The sequence below is a fragment of the Typopeltis vanoorti genome, chromosome 4 (assembly GCF_054136105.1).
Source record: "Typopeltis vanoorti isolate ZY-2024b chromosome 4, IOZ_Tvanoo_1.0, whole genome shotgun sequence".
NCBI lineage: Eukaryota > Metazoa > Arthropoda > Arachnida > Uropygi > Thelyphonidae > Typopeltis > Typopeltis vanoorti.
The window spans coordinates 159,305,534-159,325,445 of NC_143552.1; the positions used below are offsets into that span (position 1 = coordinate 159,305,534).

General features: G+C 38.5%; 1 protein-coding gene across 3 annotated transcripts in view; it reads right to left on the reverse strand.

The window, feature by feature from the left end:
* The window catches only part of LOC150107795 (nucleoredoxin-like), a 199,122-nt gene extending 179,436 nt beyond the window's left edge, over nucleotides 1-19,686 (reverse strand). For all 3 annotated transcript variants that reach the window (XM_090391551.1, XM_090391550.1, XM_090391549.1), the window contains exon 1: nucleotides 19,314-19,686. In XM_090391551.1, coding sequence (XP_090247677.1) covers nucleotides 19,314-19,355 — 42 coding nt within the window. In that variant the 5' untranslated portion in view covers nucleotides 19,356-19,686. The remainder of the gene's footprint in view (nucleotides 1-19,313) is intronic.
* Between the last annotated feature and the right edge of the window lie 226 nt (nucleotides 19,687-19,912).

Consider the following 19,912-nt stretch of genomic DNA (forward strand, 5'->3'; position numbering starts at 1 on the left):
CTTTTGTCATACGCACAGCTAATCATACTGTGCCTTAAACACACTCAGATTCTCTGCAGACACCGCACTCTCAGGCAAGGCATTCCAATCATTCACAACTCTGCATGAAAAAAAACCTGATTCTCACTCCCCTGCTCACATCCTCCTTATACAGCTTCTAGGGATGTCCTCTGTTCTCCCCTGATCTCCCACAGGTTGCTGTAAAACCACTCCAACAGTGACCCTATAACAACTAATTACTAACTTGTAGGTCTCTATCATATCATCCCTCTTCCTCCTATCCATTAAACTCTGTAAATGCATCTTCTCAATCTTTCCTCATATTCGACATTCCAGAGATTAGAAACTAGAAACTACCTTAGTAAGTTGTCTCTGGACCATTTCCAATATCGCTTCTTCCTTTTGAAAACCAGGTTACCAAATCTGTGCCAGAAGTTCACATGTGCCCCAATCAAAGTCTTATACAATGGAACAAGAATCTCCTTACTTCTACAAGTCAGTGTTCTACACATCATTCCCAGAATTCTTTTTGTTGTCCTCATAATTTCAGATCCTTATTCACTATCATCCCAAGATCTCTTATTTCCTCCACCTCCAACAATATATCCTCACCAAGCATAAATTCTACATCTCATATATGTTTCCCAAATTTTAAAACCTTACATTTTGCAACGCTGAACTCACATTCTCATTTCCATACCATTTACTCAATTTATTAAGGTCTTCTTTGTAAGGCCACAACATCTTCTCTACTCTTCATAGTTTGTCCCAACTTTGCATTATCTACAAACAACTGAATATCCCCATCTAAACCTTCAACAATATCATTAAATTACAGGTTAAACAGCAACAGCCCTAAAACAAACCAATGACACACACCAATAGTGACTTTCTCCTCTTCTTGGATATTGCTCCCTCATATACAACTTGCTGATACTTATCAGATAGCAGTCTCTGATCCAATGCACTAATCTAATATCCAACCTCATCTGCTCTAGTTTGGCTATCAACTTATCATGGAGTAATCTATCAAAAGCAGAGGGATACACAGTAATATATTACTGTGTATCCATCACCTTATTGTAATGTAAGTAGATTACTAAAACATGACCTCCCTTTAGCAAATCCATGCTGTCCATCAAAGATAATACATTGTTGTCACGCAATTCTAGATACTAGTTCTCACCAGCTTCTCCAACAACTTAACCACAACACCTGACACACAGATAGGCCTATAATTTGATGCCTGAGTTCTATCCCCTCTCTTATGAAGCGGTACAATCTTGCCCTCCTTCCACTCCTTTGGAACTTGACCCAGTGCAAGACTCATAAAAAAAAATGTCAAGGCAGATGTCAACTCCCTGGCACATTCCTTCAGAATACATTGTGATATATTATCAAGTCCCACAGCTTTATTAACATCAAGTTTGCTCAATTCCCCATACACCTCTTGTTCACTTACAGTCAGTCTCTTGTCCCCATCATCAATCTCATCTCAATCTCTCCATGATGTCACATTCACAAAAATGAAAGATCTTTATGAACAACACATTATGTATCTCCACCATATCTTCCACAGCAGTTGTCCTTATACAATTTTCTCCAATCAATGTCATCCTTCCATAATCATTCTTTTTTCAGCGCCACCAATTCCTCTCCTTTATTCCGGATACTCCTGGCATTAGTATAAAGCATAAAAATGCCATTATTTCTATACTCAGCATTATCCCCCTCCAGACGCCACTGGGATCAGCACTACCTGATGTTGTCCCCCTTCTCCCACAAGAGGCCACCCCTGCTACCATCCACCTTGGGCATTCTAGCCTGCATTGACACACCGGCTCGTTCAGAACAGTAATCTCTCCAGATGCCTACATCCTTCCTCAATCAAATGCAAGCGGTCTCTCGCATACAATTCCTCTCTGTCCTCAAATGCTCTCAAAGCATCCACATATTCCAATCCTCTGTTCTGACACATTCTAGCTATTATGTTATTCAATATTACTGCTCTTCTGCTCAGCTCGTCACAATCATACCTAGGCAACAAGCACACTATCTTTCCTCTCTGCATCTTCTTTCGTACTACCTCAAGCAAGAATCTCATATCTCTCGCTGCCAAATTTACATTACCTCTCAAGTCATTTGTTCCTACCATCACAATCATCTCATCCACCCTTTCACCCCTCTTAATTGCCATAGCCACACTTTCTATTGTTCCTCCAGGCAAACATTCCTCATGCATCCTATCTTGCACACCGGATCATTGAGTCACCATACATTACACCTCTTACCATTCCCTCTCTCCTACTCTTTCCATTCTCTCCTCTTCTATCATTCCCATAACTCTCTCTCTCTCTCCCACTTATCCTATTCATCCTATTCTCTCCTCTTCTATCATTCCATACCTCTCTCTCATTTCCTCTCTTCCACTGTTCCCATTCTCCCCTCTTCTATCGTTCCCATAACTCTCTCTCATTCTCTCTCTTCTACTCTTCCCATACCACTCTCTCATTCCCTCTCTTCTACTGTTCCCATTCTCTCCTCTTCTGTCATTCCCTGTCCTCTAGTGTTTCTATACTCTCCTATTCTATCATTCCCAAACCCCTCTTTCATTCCCTCTCTCTTACTGCTTCTATACTCGCCTCTTCTGTCATTCCCAAAACTCTCTCTCTCATTAATATTAGAGGGATCAGGAAGGTACAAGATTTAGAGTACAAGAAGAGAGTGTGTTCAAATACCAAGTACTTTGGATGTCAATAAAGCAGTGGGGCTAGATGGAATTTTGGTTTTGACTTCTGGTTTTGAGAGAATCTGCTAAAGAACCTTGACCTGGCTTTTCCATGAAAGTCTGGGCATGGGAAAGGTACCCGAGGAGTGGAAGGAAGGTAAGATCGTGCCTGGAAGGAAGGAAAGGTAAGACTGGAAATGTCAAACTATAAACCAGTTTGTATTTCATCAGTAGTTAATAGCTTGCAGAAATCAGTGAAGGATCATTTTCAGCATTGGGTAGATGAAGGTAATTTTATCTGTGAGAATCAACGTGGATTTGTAAAGGGAGTGCTCTTGCTTTAGTAATATGATTGCCATTTATAATAAAGTGACAAGAGTGGTTGATGAGGGAAAGGCATATTCTGCTATTTTTTATTTTTATTTATTTTTATTTTACAAAGGCATTAACAGAGTACCACAACTTCTTCTTCTGCAGCTTGTTCCACTTAAGTAGGGTCACTGTTTGTAGTGAGTCTCCTCCACATTCTCCTATCTTGGGCTGTAACCACATCTAAGTTCTTCATCCTCATGTCCTCCTCCACCATCTCTTCTTTGGCCACCTGCGCTTCCTCCTCCTCTGCACATCAATCTGCATGACCATTCTTCGCACATACTCGTTCTCCCTCCTCATCACATGACCAAACCATCTCAACCTTGCCTCCTGTATCTTTGCTCCTAAGTTCGTAATTTTCACCATTCCCCTTACATAGTCATTTCTCAGACGATCCTTTCTGGTCACATCCACCTAAGCATTCTCATCTCCACTACCTCCATCCTGTTGATGTTATTTTTCCTCAGGGTCACAGTTTTCATTGCATACGTCATAGCTGGTCTCACTACTGTCCTGCAGATTTTGCCTTTAAGATTGATCAGCACCCTCTTATCGCATAGCACTTCAGCCATCTCTCTCTCTCTCTCCAGTTCCTCCATCCTGCTTGTATCCTGCATCCCACTTCCTTCTCAGCTTCTCCATCCTCTTTCACTGTTGAACCTAAGTATCTAAAGTTACTGACCTTCCTGATGACATTTCCTTCTCGTTTCAGATCTGTCTCCAGCTCCACTTTGCAGCACATATACTCTGTCTTACTTCTGCTCAGTCTCATACCTCTCTCTTCCAGTACTTTCCTCCAACTCTCCAGTTTAGCTGCCACTTCTTCTCTTGATTCTGCACACAGCACGATGTCATCCACATACAACATAGTCCAAGGTGCATCTTCTCTCACCTCCTCCGTCACTCTCTACCATCACAATATTAAACAGGAACGGACTTAATGCTGACCCTTGATGCAAGCCAACTGTCACTTGAAAACTTTCTATCTCTTCCAGGCAGGTCCGAACTCTTGTCTTCACATTTCTGTACATCTCCTACACCAGCCTGACATATTCCTCCGGTGCCTTCTTCTCCCTCAGACCTCCAGACTTCTTGCTTGGGACTCTATCATACGCTTTCTCCAGATCAATAAATACAGATGTAGATCCAGATGTAGTTCCCGTTGCTTCTCTCAAAACTTTTCCATCATCTGCCATAACTTAATTTGGCTTCATGCCTGGTCGATCGATGACGGCATCTGTCATCGATCGACCAGGCATGAAGCCAAATTGCTCCTTTGCAATCTCCACTTCCTTCCTCAGTCTTCCATCAAGAACCCTTTCTAGGATTTTCATTGTGTGTGGGACATTAGCTTTATTCCTCTGTAATTCTTACAGTCTTGTGTATCCCCTTTACCCTTGTAGATGGGGACAAGAGTACTTTCCCTTCATTCCTCAGGTATATTTTCCTGTTGACAAACTTTTAATGAACAGATCCCAAAGTAGGTTGATTCCCTCTTCCCCCAGTGCCTTCCATGCCTCCACTGGGATTCTGTCAGGGCCCACTGATTTTTCATTATTCATCTTGTTTATGGCCTCTTTCACTTCCACTCTACTAATGTTCTGCACCATCCCCTTATAAGGCTGCCCATCTTCTCTGTGAGTCCTTGCATTTTCTTCATTCAAAAGTCCTTCAAAGTATATTCTCCATCTGTTTCTTATATCCACATCCCTCCTTAATACCCTTCCTCTAGTCTTTGATCTGCCTCACATGTAAGATATCCTTTGATGCCTTATTTCCATATTTTGGCAATCGATAAATCTTTCTCTGTCCTTCCTTTGTTTCTAATTGATCATAAAGATCTTGATATGCCATGGCCTTCGCCTGTGCAACAACTCTCTTGGCTTCTCGCTTTTTCTCTCTGTCCTCTTCCACTCTTGAATTGTCACACTTTTGCTTTGCCTTCCCCTTAGCCATCACTGCTTCTTGTACATTATTATTCCATCACCAACCCTCCTTCTGCTCTCTAATCTTTCTGGATGTTTCACCAAGTACCCCAATTGCACAGCTTAGAATAACAGAGTACCATATGATAAGCTGATATTTAAGTTGCAGTACATTGGTTTATATGTCAGGTTAGTGAACTGGATTTGGGATTGACTAGCCCAGTGGTTCTTAACCTAGGCAGTAACGTCTGGGGGCCACTGTGAACGATGGGAGGGGCAATAAGCGTTATAATACTACTAATATAATAAAAGCAAAAAAATTCCACATTTAATCTAGCATCCATATTTATATTGTATGTTTATGCAACACTGTTCAGAATATTGTATGTCTGGCAATACTGTTCAAATTTATTCACTACTTATTTTTTAGAATTTTTACATTGAAAGTTAAGTAATTGGGCTACTTTTTGGTCTGCATTTTCTAAACTGAAAATAATTAATTTGGGTTATTTTTAGCAGAATCCACTACTTTTTGTAAGCTTTATCCAACTTTATCCAATATATACTTTTCCCAATGCCTATCTGACAACCCTGGTTTGCACTTCATTGATATCGTGTAGCACTATAAAATGAGTGAAAAAAGAAAGTGTCATCAATATTCAAGTGAATATTTAAAATATGGAGTTATTCCATCTATAAATAATGAGCAGTTAACAATGTGCTTAATATGTGAAAAAACTTTCTCAAACGAAGGAATGAAGCCTTCAAGAAAGATCGAGCACTTAAGAATAAAGCATCGAAATAAAACAAAACAAGTTGTGGCATACTTTCGCAAATTAAAGACAAAATTTAAAAATCGTCCTGGACTTAAAGGGTTGGTTGCAAAACAAAGTAACCAACAAGAGAAGGTACTTGCTGTGTCTTACAAGCTTTCAAAATTAATTGACAAATGTGGAAGCCACTTACTATTAGCGAAACTCTCATCTTAGCAACAGTACAGTATTAACAAGAATTGACGAAATGGCAAAGGACAATGAAAAACTTTGTGATGATTTAAAAGCCACAGAATTTTCTTTGTAACTCGATGAGACAACTTTAAGTGGCAGCGAAGCTTTGTTAATGGCCTATGTCAGGGGTCGGCAACCTGCGGCTCGCGAGCCACATGCGGCTCTTTGGATGTGAAGCTGCGGCTCTTTAGTTCCATACGCAAATATTATTTATTTTATCAAAAAAAAAAGTTTAAAAATCATTCTGAATCAATTAACGAGGATTAGGCACCGATCCTATCTCTCAGCCACCTGTACTCGCTTTTCACCGCACCCCTCCCCCGTGACACGCATCGTCACTGTCGTCAGTCCGTCGGAAGCGCTCGGAAGTTTATATGTTTGGCAATTTTCATTGATTTCGGCATAGCTGGGCATAACACCTTTACTCGTAAACTAAGTATCTAATATTTGCCAAAATTAAAAAAAAAAAACTAAAATGTGCAGACTGCGCCGTGATAAACACGTTCTGACAAGTCTGTTCGTGCCAGTCGGCGATCACCGCACATGGGAGGCGACCACAGATGCGACGAAACTATGTACTTATAGTCAATCAGTACGTGAGAGAGTGAGACAAACAGTGTTTCGTGTCTAAATTATTTATTTTATTTAGGTAGGTATTTTTAATTGGGAAATATCGTTGTAAAATGTTTTTTGATAAATTATATTTCATTATGCCCAGCTTCTCGTATCCGCTAAAACAGTACAAGATAGAATAGCTAAAATGTCTTCAAATGTAACATATTTGCAGGTGGAAGATATTCAACCTTCTTCTGCCTTATCACTTGCTATAGATGAGTCTTGCGACATAAAAGACACGGCACAAGTTGCCCTTTTTGTCAGGTATATGTCTTCCCAAGGTCCAAAAGAAGAACTTCTAGGATTGCTACCGCTCTCGGGACAAACTAGAGGGGAAGATATAGCGAATGCTGTGCAAAAATGCCTTGAAGACGATAAGATCTTGTGGCTCTTTAAAAACTTTTTAAAATTTTGTGGCTCTTTAAAAACTTTGAAATTTTGTGGCTCTTTAAAAACTTTGAAATTTTGTAAATTGTAATTTTTGACTCTTCCGACTCAAAAGGTTGCCGACCCCGGGCCTATGTGCATTATATAAATACTAATGAAGAAATTATTGAAGAGTTTCTATTTGCTGAACAACTGAAAATTGACACAAAAGCTTTTACAATTTTTAAAGTTGTTAAAGACTTTTTTAAATGCTAAAAACATTCCTCTCAGGTTAGTGAACTGGATTTGGGATTGACTAGCCCCAGTGGTTCTTAACCTGGCAGTAACGTTATTGTGTGTGCACCGAAGCAGCACCAGCTATGATTGGTTGTCACTGTGGATTTATAGCACATTTAAAAGAAGCAGTTCCAAATATCTTTACGATTCACTGCATTCTTCATAGAGAGCACTTAGCTGCAAAACATCTTAGCAGTAGACAGTGACTAAAATAAAAGCCCAGTCATTGAATACCAATATTTTTCGGAAACTTTGCTATGAAAATGATGAAGAATTTGAGTCTTTTGCTTCACACTGAAGTTAGATGAAAACTGTCTGTGGCACTTTAATGATCTCTATGATAGTGTTTTGGAATTTCTTAATTCATGTGATGAGAACATGTGTAATGTTCTAAAAAAGGAAAAAGTTGACATCACATATCTTTCTGATATTTTCACCACATTAAATGAAGTTAACATCAAGTTGCAGGGAAGCAACATGAATCTTATTAAAGCAAAGGGGATTATAAATGCTTTTATCAGCAAATTAGCAAATTACAAGAAGAGAATTGCAAGACGAGATTTTCTGCAGTTCCCACCTACAAATAATAGATGATGAATTAATATTAGATACAGATTTGGATTGTTATTGTTCCCATCTTCTGACACTGAAAAAAGACTTGATGATCAGATTCAAAGACTCTTATGAGCTTAAAATACCCGATTGGGTCATAAATCCATTTCTTTCTGATGCCAATTCTGTTTATCCAAATTTGTGAAAAGAATTTATTGACTAAAAAATTATTTTTAAGTTCAAGTATACAATTTCAATAGCATGGGTATGAAAGATTCTGGCAAAACATGCAATACATGTATCTTCAGCTTTGGCAAGAAATAAAATTACTGCTCATTGTTTTTCCTTCTTCATAACTGGTCGAGAAAGGATTCGGCGTCATGTTACAATTGTTAGCTAAGCAGCGAAATAGACTGCAAATAAGTGAAAGAGGAGACTTGAGACTTCGTTTGTCGAACATCGAACCTGATATTGAAAAATTAGCAGGATCTCATTAGGCTCAGGGTAACTATTAATGATTGGCTTATTAAATACAGTATGTTTACATCTTTTGAGTAAAAATTAATCTGTATCAAAGTCATTAATTTTTAATTAACTATCAGTTCAAATATGTTGATGGTAATTTAGGTTTGTCTAATAATATATTATAATTATCTTATTGAGTCATTAACCTATTGTAAAATTGAGCAGGAGGCACCAAGCCAGACAAATAGTTAAAAGGGGATGCCAGGCTAAAAAAGGTCAAGAAACATTGGACTAGCTGATAGTATCAGAGAGTTATGTATGGGGGAGCAGTATCAAGGAAGCAAAAGGTTACAAGTGGGATCCCACAGGACTCAGTACTGGGACCCATATTGTTTAACTTTTATATCAATGACAATGTCAATGGATTGCAATGGGATATTCATTTTTTTGCTGATGCTGTAAAGCTGGGATGGGTTAGTAATAGTGCAGATGTGGTAGCCCTGCAAGAGAATTTGAAAAACTGAACAGATGGACAAATGAATGGGCGTATCAGTTTAATTCAGCTAAAGTCTTGAAGTTTGGGATACATCAATGGGAGGGTGCATACTCTGTTGGAGGGACAGTACTGGAGGAAGTGGGAGAGACAAGGGATCTGAGGGTGGTGATTGATATAAACCTGAAATTCAGGGTACATATTGCAAAGGATGAAGGTAACCCAGAGGATTGATGCAATACTGAGAAAGATGCTAATCTGTTGAGATATAAGAGTTGTCATTCCATTGTATAAAGCCTTGATCAGACCACACATGGACTATTGTTCTCAATTTGGTCCACAGGATTTCAAGGGCTAAATTAACTGTGGAAAGAGTGCAGAGGCAGATAACAAAGATGGTATCAGGACTGTACAATGTTATGAGAGGCTGAGGGAATGTGGACTGTAGAGTTTGGTAGGTAGAAGGAGAGATGATATGAGTATGAGACTCTTAAACTGTTGAGAAGTAGTTACAGCATTGAAACTGGGAAATTCTTTCCTTTGATGGAACAGGGAGAAGGAGCAAGGACATGGGGCCATCCCTGGAAGTTACAAAAAGGAAGTTCTAAGAGGGTGAGAAGTGGTTTCTTTGTGTGGAGAGTGGTTGAACTGTGGAATACACTGCCTGATACTGGTAAGAGCACGAACAGTCAATGAGTGGTATGATAGACTGTGTGTTTTCTAGGATGGACCTCCCATGATGAGTCTTGTGACTTCATGGTGGCCTGTATAATAATAATAATAATTCTTCTTCTCTCTTCCATCATCTATGTGGATGATGATGAGGTCGAATGAACTCTTTCCGCTTCTGTCTGTCCTGGGAGAGTCCGAACAATTCTGTCCAGTTTGGTGTCGCTTGTTGTGATTTGGTTTTCAGGTCCTCTTTTATTTTGTCTATCTATCTATCTAATTCTGGGCCGTCCTTTGGATCTTTTACCTTCCATCATTGTATTCAGGTATTTAGATGGCAGTCTTTCTGTTCCCATTCTGGTCACATTGCCAAACCATCGCAGTTTTTGTCTATTATTGTTATTTCTTGTTTTAGTCGTTTCCTTATGTCTTTGTTTCTTAGTCGATCCAGCAGAGATACTCCAAGTAATCTTCTTAGCCAACCCATTTCAGTAACTAATAATTTTTTCTCTTCAGCCTTTTTGAGATTCCAGCATTCACTTCCATAGAGGAGGATTGGAAGGACCATTGTTTCATAGATTCTTACTTTTGTTACTTGTTTGATGTCTCTTGACTTCCATATTTTATTAAGTTGTCCAAAAGTTTGGGATGCTTGACTGATTCATCTATTTATATCTTTTATAATTTCACCATTTTATAATTACTCAATAACTCCTCCAATTTAGGTGAAGTTTTCTACCTGCTCCAGATTCTTACTATCAATTTCAATTTTCAGATTGGTGCTTCTTTTTCCTATTTGCATAATTTTTGTTTTGTCTATATTTATGTTTAATCCAGATTTTATACACTCCTTTATTTTATTATTATTACGGGCAACTCCAGGGAATCATTAGACTCATCGAGGGAGGCAACAAATCATATTCATCACAACTATTCGGCATTCATACAGTATCTATCATACCTCGCCTTAAACTCATTCACTGTCACAGCATCCACCACAGACTCTGGGAGAGCATTCCATTCACCACTCTAAAAGTAAAGAACCCAGCTCTAACACCTTTACTAACCACACTTTTGCCCAGTTTCCATGGATGTCCCTTAGTCCTCCCACAACCAGCCCTGTTCTCAAAAATATCTTCTGAATTCATTTTATAGAAACCCTTCAGTAATTTGAATTTCTCAATCATATCTCCCCTCCTCTGCCTATCAACCAATTTTTGCAACCCACAAATCCTCAACCTGTTCTCATAAGGTTCATTCCACAGACCTGCTATCATCTTGGTCACTTGCCTCTGGATCCTCTCCACCTCCTCCCCATCAAGAAGGAACCTAGATGACCAAATATGGCACAGTAGTCGAGATGGGGTCTTATCAAGGCTCGATACAGAGGAACAATAACCTGCTTGTCAACGTAATCTTCAGCAACCAAGTGATTTGATGAGCTGATTTGGCCACTTTTGCAATGTGCCCCTAAACTTCAACTCCTTATCCACCAACACTCCTAAATCTCGTGCCTCATCAATTTCCTGGAGTACAGTTCCACCAATGTAGTAAACTGCTGCTAATCTTTTCACCCCAAAATGTATAACCTTACATTTTGTCACATTAAATTGACATCCATTCTCCTTAGCCCAGACCACCAATCTATCCAAATCATCTTGCAAAATTTTAACGTCATCTGCATTCACTATTGCCCTACCCAACTTTGCATCATCCGCAAAAAAAAGAACTGTTCCTCTCAGATCCTTTCCTATATCATTAATGAACAAATTAACCAGCAGTGGTCCAAGCACAGATCCTTGTGGCACACCACTAGTCACAGGCCGTCTTGTGGACTCTACTCCTGAATAAACCACTATCTGATATCTGTCTGTCAACCACCCTCCTATCCATCTCACCAACCCTATATCCATCCCCATATGCTGCAATTTACTGATTAGAATTCCATGTAGTATCCTGTCAAAGGCCTTAGCAAAGTCCAGTAGAATGACTGTAAACCCATTACCCTTATCCAGTTCAGTCGTCACTGTGTTATAATACGTGAGCAAGTTACTGAAGCATGATCTACCCTTCACAAAGCCATGCTGTCCCCAATACAGTATCCCATTTTCTTCTATCCACTCTTGTATTTTCCTCTTGACTATTTTCTCCAAGACCTTGATAATGATTCCTGTTATGCTGATTGGCCAGTAATTTTCAACAGCAGCCTTGGAACCACCTTTATGCAGAGGAACTATTTTTCCCCTCTTTCCACCCCCTTGGGACTGACCCAGACCCGAGGCTCAAATTAAACAAAATGGTCAAGGGCACTGACAATTCTTTAGCCGCTTCACGTACGACATGAGCTGGTATACCATCCAATCCCACAGATGTATTGACATTGAGGTTCTGTAATGGACTAGTTACTTCTACTTCATTCATTACAATTCCAGTATAAGCTGTTGGTTCTTCCATTCCTGCAATGTCACCACCTGGATGATATACTCTTGCAAAGTGCTCGCTCAGTAATTCCACTATATCGACTGATTTGGTTACCTCCCTACCCTCAGCATTTTTTAAGATCATTCTACCATGAACATTTTTCCTTTTACTTGCAACATATTGAAAAAACTGTTTGGGATTCTCTTTAGACTGCCAATTTTCTTTCGTAATCCGCTTTTGCTTTTCCTACCACCCTTGTTACCATCCTGGCCTGAGCTTTATACTGTTCCTGCACTTGCTGGTCACCTTTCTCCTTAAATTCCCTCCACAATTTTTTCTTTTTTTGCAGCTCAAGCTTAATAGTGTTATTCAGCCATTTAACCCCTACTTGATTTATTATTCAGACTCTTGGTATACAGTCAACCATTGCCTCCTGCAAACAGTTCTTAACCACCTCCCATACACTATCAACATCCAGCCCTTGCAGATTTACATGCCATGGCACTGAGCCAAGCACACACCTAAGCTTGTCATACTTACCAGCCCGGTAATTTCACATGTACCCTGTCTTAACTGTAAATTCCACTCCTTTAGCCACCTCCCAAGTCATGACCTTATGGTCACTCTCACCAATTGGTGGCAACATGGTCATGTTCGATACAGCCACATTCTCAGTTGCAATTACTAGGTCAAGCACTCTCTGCCCCCTGGTATTTTCCACTACATGCTGCCGCAGATAGTTGTCCCTTAATAACCGCATAAAATCCAATTCCTTCCTCCCATGCCCTCTCCTCTTTCCAGTCAATGTTACCATAATTGAAATCACCCATAATAATTACCCTCCTTCCACTCATTTCTTCTATTTGCTTATGCATACTATCCCCCACCATCCACTCCATCACCCAGTCTATAGCAGCACCCAATTGTATATTGTGTTCTACTAGATTCTATCTCACACCAAACAGCCTCAAATGTGCTCTTTTCTCTATCCTGCAGTTCAACTTCTATACTCCTTGGATGCAACTCATCAGCTATCATCAATAACACTCCTCCCCCCTTTTTATTCACCCTGTCAATCCTGAACATGCTATACCCGTCGCATTCAATCCCACTAGCTTTATCATCTTCTGTCAGCCATGTTTCACTAATACCAACAACCTGTGGACTGAAAGTGCCAACCAAGGCCAAAAACTCTTCCTTCTTGTTCCTAATACTCCTGGCATTAGTGTACATGAATTGCAGAAGCCCATTTGTCCCATCCCTACTTTGATGCCTTATACTAACTATCCCATTCTGATTTGTTGTCCTTTGTACTCGCTCGGGCATAATATACTCATTTATACACTCAACTGCCTCCCTAAAGTCTGCATATCAATTCCCCCCCCCCTTAATAAATCTAGTTTCCCTGAGTCTGTACATCCACTTCCACATCATTTATCAACACTTTTTCAAGCCTCCGTACACCAACTCCATTCAAATGTAACCCATCCATCTTATATAAGTCCTTTCGCCCATCGAACTCATTCCACACATCCACAAATTCCACACCACTCTCCATGCATAACCCACAAACAAAGTCATTGGCAATTATGTCCCTCCTTCTAAACACTTCACTGTCATACTGCGGTAAAATACTCACCATCCTAACTCTCTCACTCTTCTCTTTTGCTACCTCAAGTAATTCCCTCACATCCTCTATCATTTCCATTTTGTCTTCTTTCAAATCATTTGTTCCTGCCACGATTATCATCTCTTTCACCCTCTGTTTTTTGCACTCGAATAGATTCGCTGATGTCCTTTATGTTCGCACCCGGCTGGTATGACTTCGTTAAACTCTCAACTATCACACCTCTTAATAGCGAATCCCCATACAGCACTCGGTCCTTCATTTTATTGACGTTTACGAACATTCTATTATTTGTCGTCACAGACTTTCGCCGGTTATTAGTTGGTACGTTCAGCACACATTTTTCCATACGCTCCAGTTGCCTTTTTGCTCTGTGTATCGCTCCATTTAAACGTGCAATTTCACTACTCGCATTTATCTCACCATTTTCATTATCAATCAAATCATCCATTCGTTCTGTATTTCTACCTTCATTTACACTTTCAACGACGTTCTCACACCTATCTGGCACTACCACGCAATTCTCTATCACACCACCATTTTCTACATTCTTACTGTTAACGATATCACTCTCGCCACCCGAAACACGCTTGAGATCCTCATTCTCCTTACACTTTCTGCACATATTAACTCCACTATCGCCCTCTAACCAGACTCCCACTGCTCTTCGCAAAGCATACATCTCACAGACAGCACATTGCACAAATTCGTTTACATCAAAACTCTTAAACATTTATCAGAAATTCACTGTAGATTTTCTTCTGTGCTTGCAACTAATGCAATGTTGTCTGCAAATTTTAAATTTGTCACATTTTTCCCATATATTTTGATTTCAGAGTCTTCGTTGTTTAAGGCGTTATTGGTTGCTTCTTCCAGTGTAAGATTGAACAGGTCTGGTGACAGATTGCATCCCTGTCTTACTCTGCTCTCTGTGTGGAACCAGTTGGTTAAGGTGACCTCCATTCATTCTGCACTTTCAGATTTCTCATACAGATTCTTTATTATTCTTATGGTTTTGTTGGGAATTCCAAATTCTTCCATAGTTTTCCATAGTTCTCTTCTATGGATTGAATCAAACTGACGAAAGTCAATGAAATTTATGTAGCAACTTTGGTTGTACTCTAGTGTATTTTCTATTAGATGTCTTAAGGTGAATAGTTGATCAATTGTGCTTTGCCCTGGTCTGAAACCTGCTTGTTCTTCTCCTAGTGCCAGTTCTATATATGGCTTAATTTGTTTTTGGAGTACTTTCGTAAAAACCTTACTTGAAATACTGAGGAGGCTAATGCCTCTGTAATTATTGCATTCTGTTTTATCTCCTTTTTTGTACATAGGAGTTATGACTGATTTGGTCCAATCAGTAGGCATTGCTTCATTTTTGTAGATCCTTTCAAATAATATTTTTCATGGTTCCAGAAGTTGTTCCTTTCCTACTTTTAAGAATTCTGCATCTATTTGATCAATGCCAGGTGCTTTCCTAGTTTTGAGTTTTTCTATGCTGTGTGCTATTATTTCTTTGGTAAAGATATTTGTTTCCTCTTCCACTTCAGTGGCTGGAATCGTAATATCCTGGAAGCTGTTTTTATTATATAAATCTTTGAAGTATTCTTCCCATCTGGCCATTCTTTTTGTTTTACTTTCGATTAGTTGTCCCTCTTTGTTTCTGATCATTATAATTTTTGTTGTCTGCATCTTACTAATTTGGTCTATTTGTTTATATAATCTATGAAGGTTATTTTCTTTTGATAGCTTTTTCTGCCATTTTGCATTTTTCTTCTAATCAATTATTCTTGTCTCTTTTAACTAGTTTTCTAATTTCTCTGGTTAATCTATTATATTCATTTCTGTTATAGTTCTGTTTTAGTTTCATGCTTTTCCTTTGATCGTTAACCTTTTTACTTCATTCGAGATCCAATCCTTTTTACTTTCTCTTTCTATGTAACCTATTGTTTTTTCTGCCGAATTTAATATTATTTCCTTTAATTTGCACCAATGTTCTTCGATGTTTATATTCTGTTTCGGTTGTTCCTTCAGGTTTTTATCTAGTTCCAGTTGATATTTTCTTAGAATATTGCTGTCTTGTAGTTTTTTTACATTCAGTCTCCTTTTGAATCTAGAAGTGCTTCCAGATTTTAACTTTATTCTTAGGTTTGCTAATACTAGCTTATGGTCTGATCCACAATCTGCAGTTTAGGATACTTGATTTCCATCTTTGGTTTACAATAATATAGTCTATCATATTCTTGGTTTGTCTGTCTGGTGATATCCATGTCCATTTTCTTTGGGATTTTTCGATGTTTAAAGAGAGTGTTGGTTATTGTTAGTCTATTATTTGAGCAGAAGTTTAGCAGTCTTTCGCCACGTTCATTGTTTTCTCCATACCAGAACTTACCGATTACTCTTGGTCAGGTATCCGAGCTTTGCCTACTTTTGCGTTTAAGTCCCCCATTAATTAGGAGATCTTGACTTGATGTCTGCTGTACTGCTTTTTGCAAATCTATATAGAATTCCTCAATGTCTTTTTCTGATGATGTTGAAGTTGGTGAGTATAGTTGAATAATAGTTAGTGATCCGATTGATTGTTTAAATCTTGTTTTAATTATCCTAGGTGAGATAGGATTGTAGGACAACAGAGAGTTTTGAGCCTTTGGTTTTAATATAAGTGCTACTCCTTCTTGGTATTTGTTGTCCTCTCTGCCTGAAGTTAAGATTTTGTACTGTCCATGGTGGAATTCTCCTTTTCCAGTCCATCTGGCATAGTCTAATCACTTCCCATCGGTAGTTGTCTAATTCATGCAGTAGTATTTCCAATGCTCCTTCCTGGTGAAGAGTTCTTACATTCCATGTTCCTATGCTTGGTATGTTTTTCGTGTCTATTAGGTGATGTTTTGTTCCAATAGCATATTTTTTGCCTTCACTATCTTGGTTCCCTAATAGTGGGTGTGACCCTTGTTTGACTGGGCGACGGTCGAGCTGGCATGTATCTTTAGGTTGGTTAGAGTTCATTCGGTTTCAATGGTTAAGTTTTCATCAAGTGTCAACCACTACTCCTTGACCTAAATTCAGCCGCTTTGTTTAGTAGATAGTGGAAACTACAGTTTGAAAAGAAAGAATCACCCCCTCGCCATCGAGTTGCTCTAACAGCACTGGGGGGAAAGAGAAAGAAGTAAGAGAGATTAGGGGGAAAGGAGAGTAGAAGACCAGTCTCCAGATATGATATACCAAGTGTATACTGTATGAAGTAAGATCAGATCTAGCTAGGGTATCTCGGGTTTGCCATGCCCGTACTCACCAACGTGAGCCCCTGAGAAGGAGCAAGGACAAGGGGCCAACCCTGGAAGTTACAAAAAGGAAGTTCTAAGAGGGTGAAAAGTGGTTTCTTTGTGTGGAGGGTGGTTGAATAATAATTGTAATAAATCCATGCTGACTTTCACATATATTACCCTTATCCACCTTACTCTCTATATATGTTCTTAACAATTTCTCCAATATCTTAACCATGAAAATAAATATAAATTAGTCTAAAGTTTGATGATAACACTGTATCACCAACCTTATGCAATGGTGCTATATCTCCTCTTCCACTCCCCAGGGAACTTTAATAAAGTATTTCATTCTTGTTAAGCAGATTTTATTCCAAAGGGGTAGAAATAGCTAAAAGATTGAAAGTGAGTGAAATAAATGTATTTTAGAATAATAAATACTCTGAACATCAGCAAGGATGTGGGACTGGATGAGATTTCACTATCAGACTTAAGAACTAACTGTATCACTGACCATTAAAACAAAGCAAAATCTCTATCATCATCTTACCCTACCCACCTATCTTTGCATCATCAGCAAACAGCTGTTCATATGTCAAATCCTTTCCAATGTCATTAATCTACAGATTGAATAACAATGAACCAAGGACTGATCCATAAGGCACACCACTGGTTACCTTAAATTTTGCAGATTCATCCCCTCCATATACCACTTTTTGATATCTGTCAGTCAGACATCCTCTTATCCATGCCAATAGTTTACAATCCAATCCCATATGCTCCAATTTAGCCATGCTGTATTGTGTCAAATACATATATATATATATGTGTGTGTGTGTGTTTATTATGTTATATTTTAACATTTAAAATTTTGAAGGGAAAAAAAAAAGCAATTTTCTTAATGCAGATGTTTGTTACATCCCTATTTCAAATTCTTCTACTGCACCAATTAATATGATACTCTTTAAAAGATGGCAGAAGCCATGTGAAGGAAGTTTCTGAAATTAAATACTTCGATAATCCACAAATATGAAAGCCAAAATGAAATGCATGACTCTGTGTACCACAATGATGGAAATGTACTCCAAGAAACAAATAAAGCTAGGAATTTAGGGGTGGTGGTTGACAAAGAGTTCAAGTTTAGAAAACATATTGCTAAGGTAGTGCATAAGATTACTTGGCAATTGAAGAACACACAAGTACAGATAAGGAAGTTATTGATCCACTATATAAAGCCTTGATACATCCACATCTGGATTACTGTGCTCAGGTCTAGTCTTCTGGGGAATAAGGAAGTGGTAGAGAGGATTCAGAGGCGAGTGACCAATTGTGAATTGACCAATAGAATGTTTCATTGACCATTGTGAATGGTCAATGAAACATTCTATATGAGGATAGATTGAGAATGTCTATGGACTGCAGAAGTTGGTTGATAGGCAAAAAAAGAGAGGATATGATAGAAACATTTCAGTTACTTAAAGGATTTTATAAGACTGATGCAAGGGAAATGTTTCAGCACTTAACTGGGGGAGAAGGGCAGAACATGGGGTTATCCCTGGAAATTGAATAAAAAGCGTGGTTAGTAGGAGTGTGAGAACTAGATTTCTTTTTGCTTGGAGAGTTGTGAATGAATGGAATGAGTTGCCCAAGTCAAATACAAGTGCTTCGTCTGTTATTGGGTTCAAGGAAAGGTATGAAAGATTGTATGGATAGTTTGGGTCTTACTATGAGTCTTCGAACCCCATGGAGATGGCCACGAACCCTCATACAATAAGAATAATGGCTTGTAATTTATTATTTATTAATATTATTATCATATTCTGTTATTCTCGTTTAATTTGAAAGTTACAAGAAAATGCCCTTGATACTAGAACAAAATGTTTATACTAATAAAAACTATATACTCTACATTCTAACTCTAACTAACTCACTCTAATTCATTCTAACTCTACAATCTACATTCTAACCTCTGGAATGTCGACTATGAGGAAAGATTGAGAAAATGCAACTTGCAGAGTCTGGTGGACAAGAGGAAGAGGGGAGATATGATAGAGACCTACAAGTTATTAACAGGTTGTTATAGGATCAATGCTGGAGAGGTTCTACAGAAAATAGTGGGAGATCAGGGGAGAAACAGAGATCATCCCTGGAAACTGCATAAAGAGGGTGTGAGTAGGGTAGTGAAAAGCAGGTTTTTTTCATGCAGAGTTGTGAATGATTGGAATGCCTTGTGTGGTGTCTGCAGAGAATTTGAGTGTGTTTAAAGCATGGTATGATGAACTGTGTGTGTATGATAAAAGACCTCCTAGATGAGTCTTTGACTCCATGGGGTCTTGGGTAATAATATGTACTTTAAATCCATTTTGTTATTTATTAATTATCAATGCTTACGTAGCTATATGTCCAGGAATTTATCTTGTTATATATTTTCTGGTTTTAATAAAGTTATAATACGAAAGTTATATAATAAAGCTATAATCATTAACTAAATGGACTGCAGCATTTTGACATACCTTCCTTTCATATTCCTCAAATGGCACAGCAAACCATGGCATTTCTTTAAAATGATCCAAAAAGTGACACTCATCATTGTCTGAACTGATAAACACAATTTCAAACTGATCTTTATTACCGTTATTTTTTAAATTATTATAAAATGTAATTAAGTCAGGTGTAAAGGAACGACATTCAGAAAAACCACTGAGCAGAATAATAAAGGCCTATAATTTTTCCTTCGCCAGACAGATTTTCAGATTTTATTTTCTCACCATTGTTTCTAATGAGTTCCTCTCCAAGCAATTTGACTATATTACATCCACTCATTGTGTGAACAGATAAAATACAACCGACATTCCAACGGTAATTTAATGCATTAATTACTCATCTTAAAACTACCTTCAGAAAATTTGTTTATTACTGAGCAGTATTGTGTTTAAAGAAACACAAGCTTGTCAACAAACATGAGAATTTCGCTTACATGCCACCTACTGGCACAATCAAGAATTTCGAAAATTGTCATTATCAAATTCAGTAATTTTAGAAACAATTGCTTTGGCGCCTTGGCAAAATATAAGGCTTTTTCTCTCTCTCTCTCTCTCTCTCTCTCTCTCTC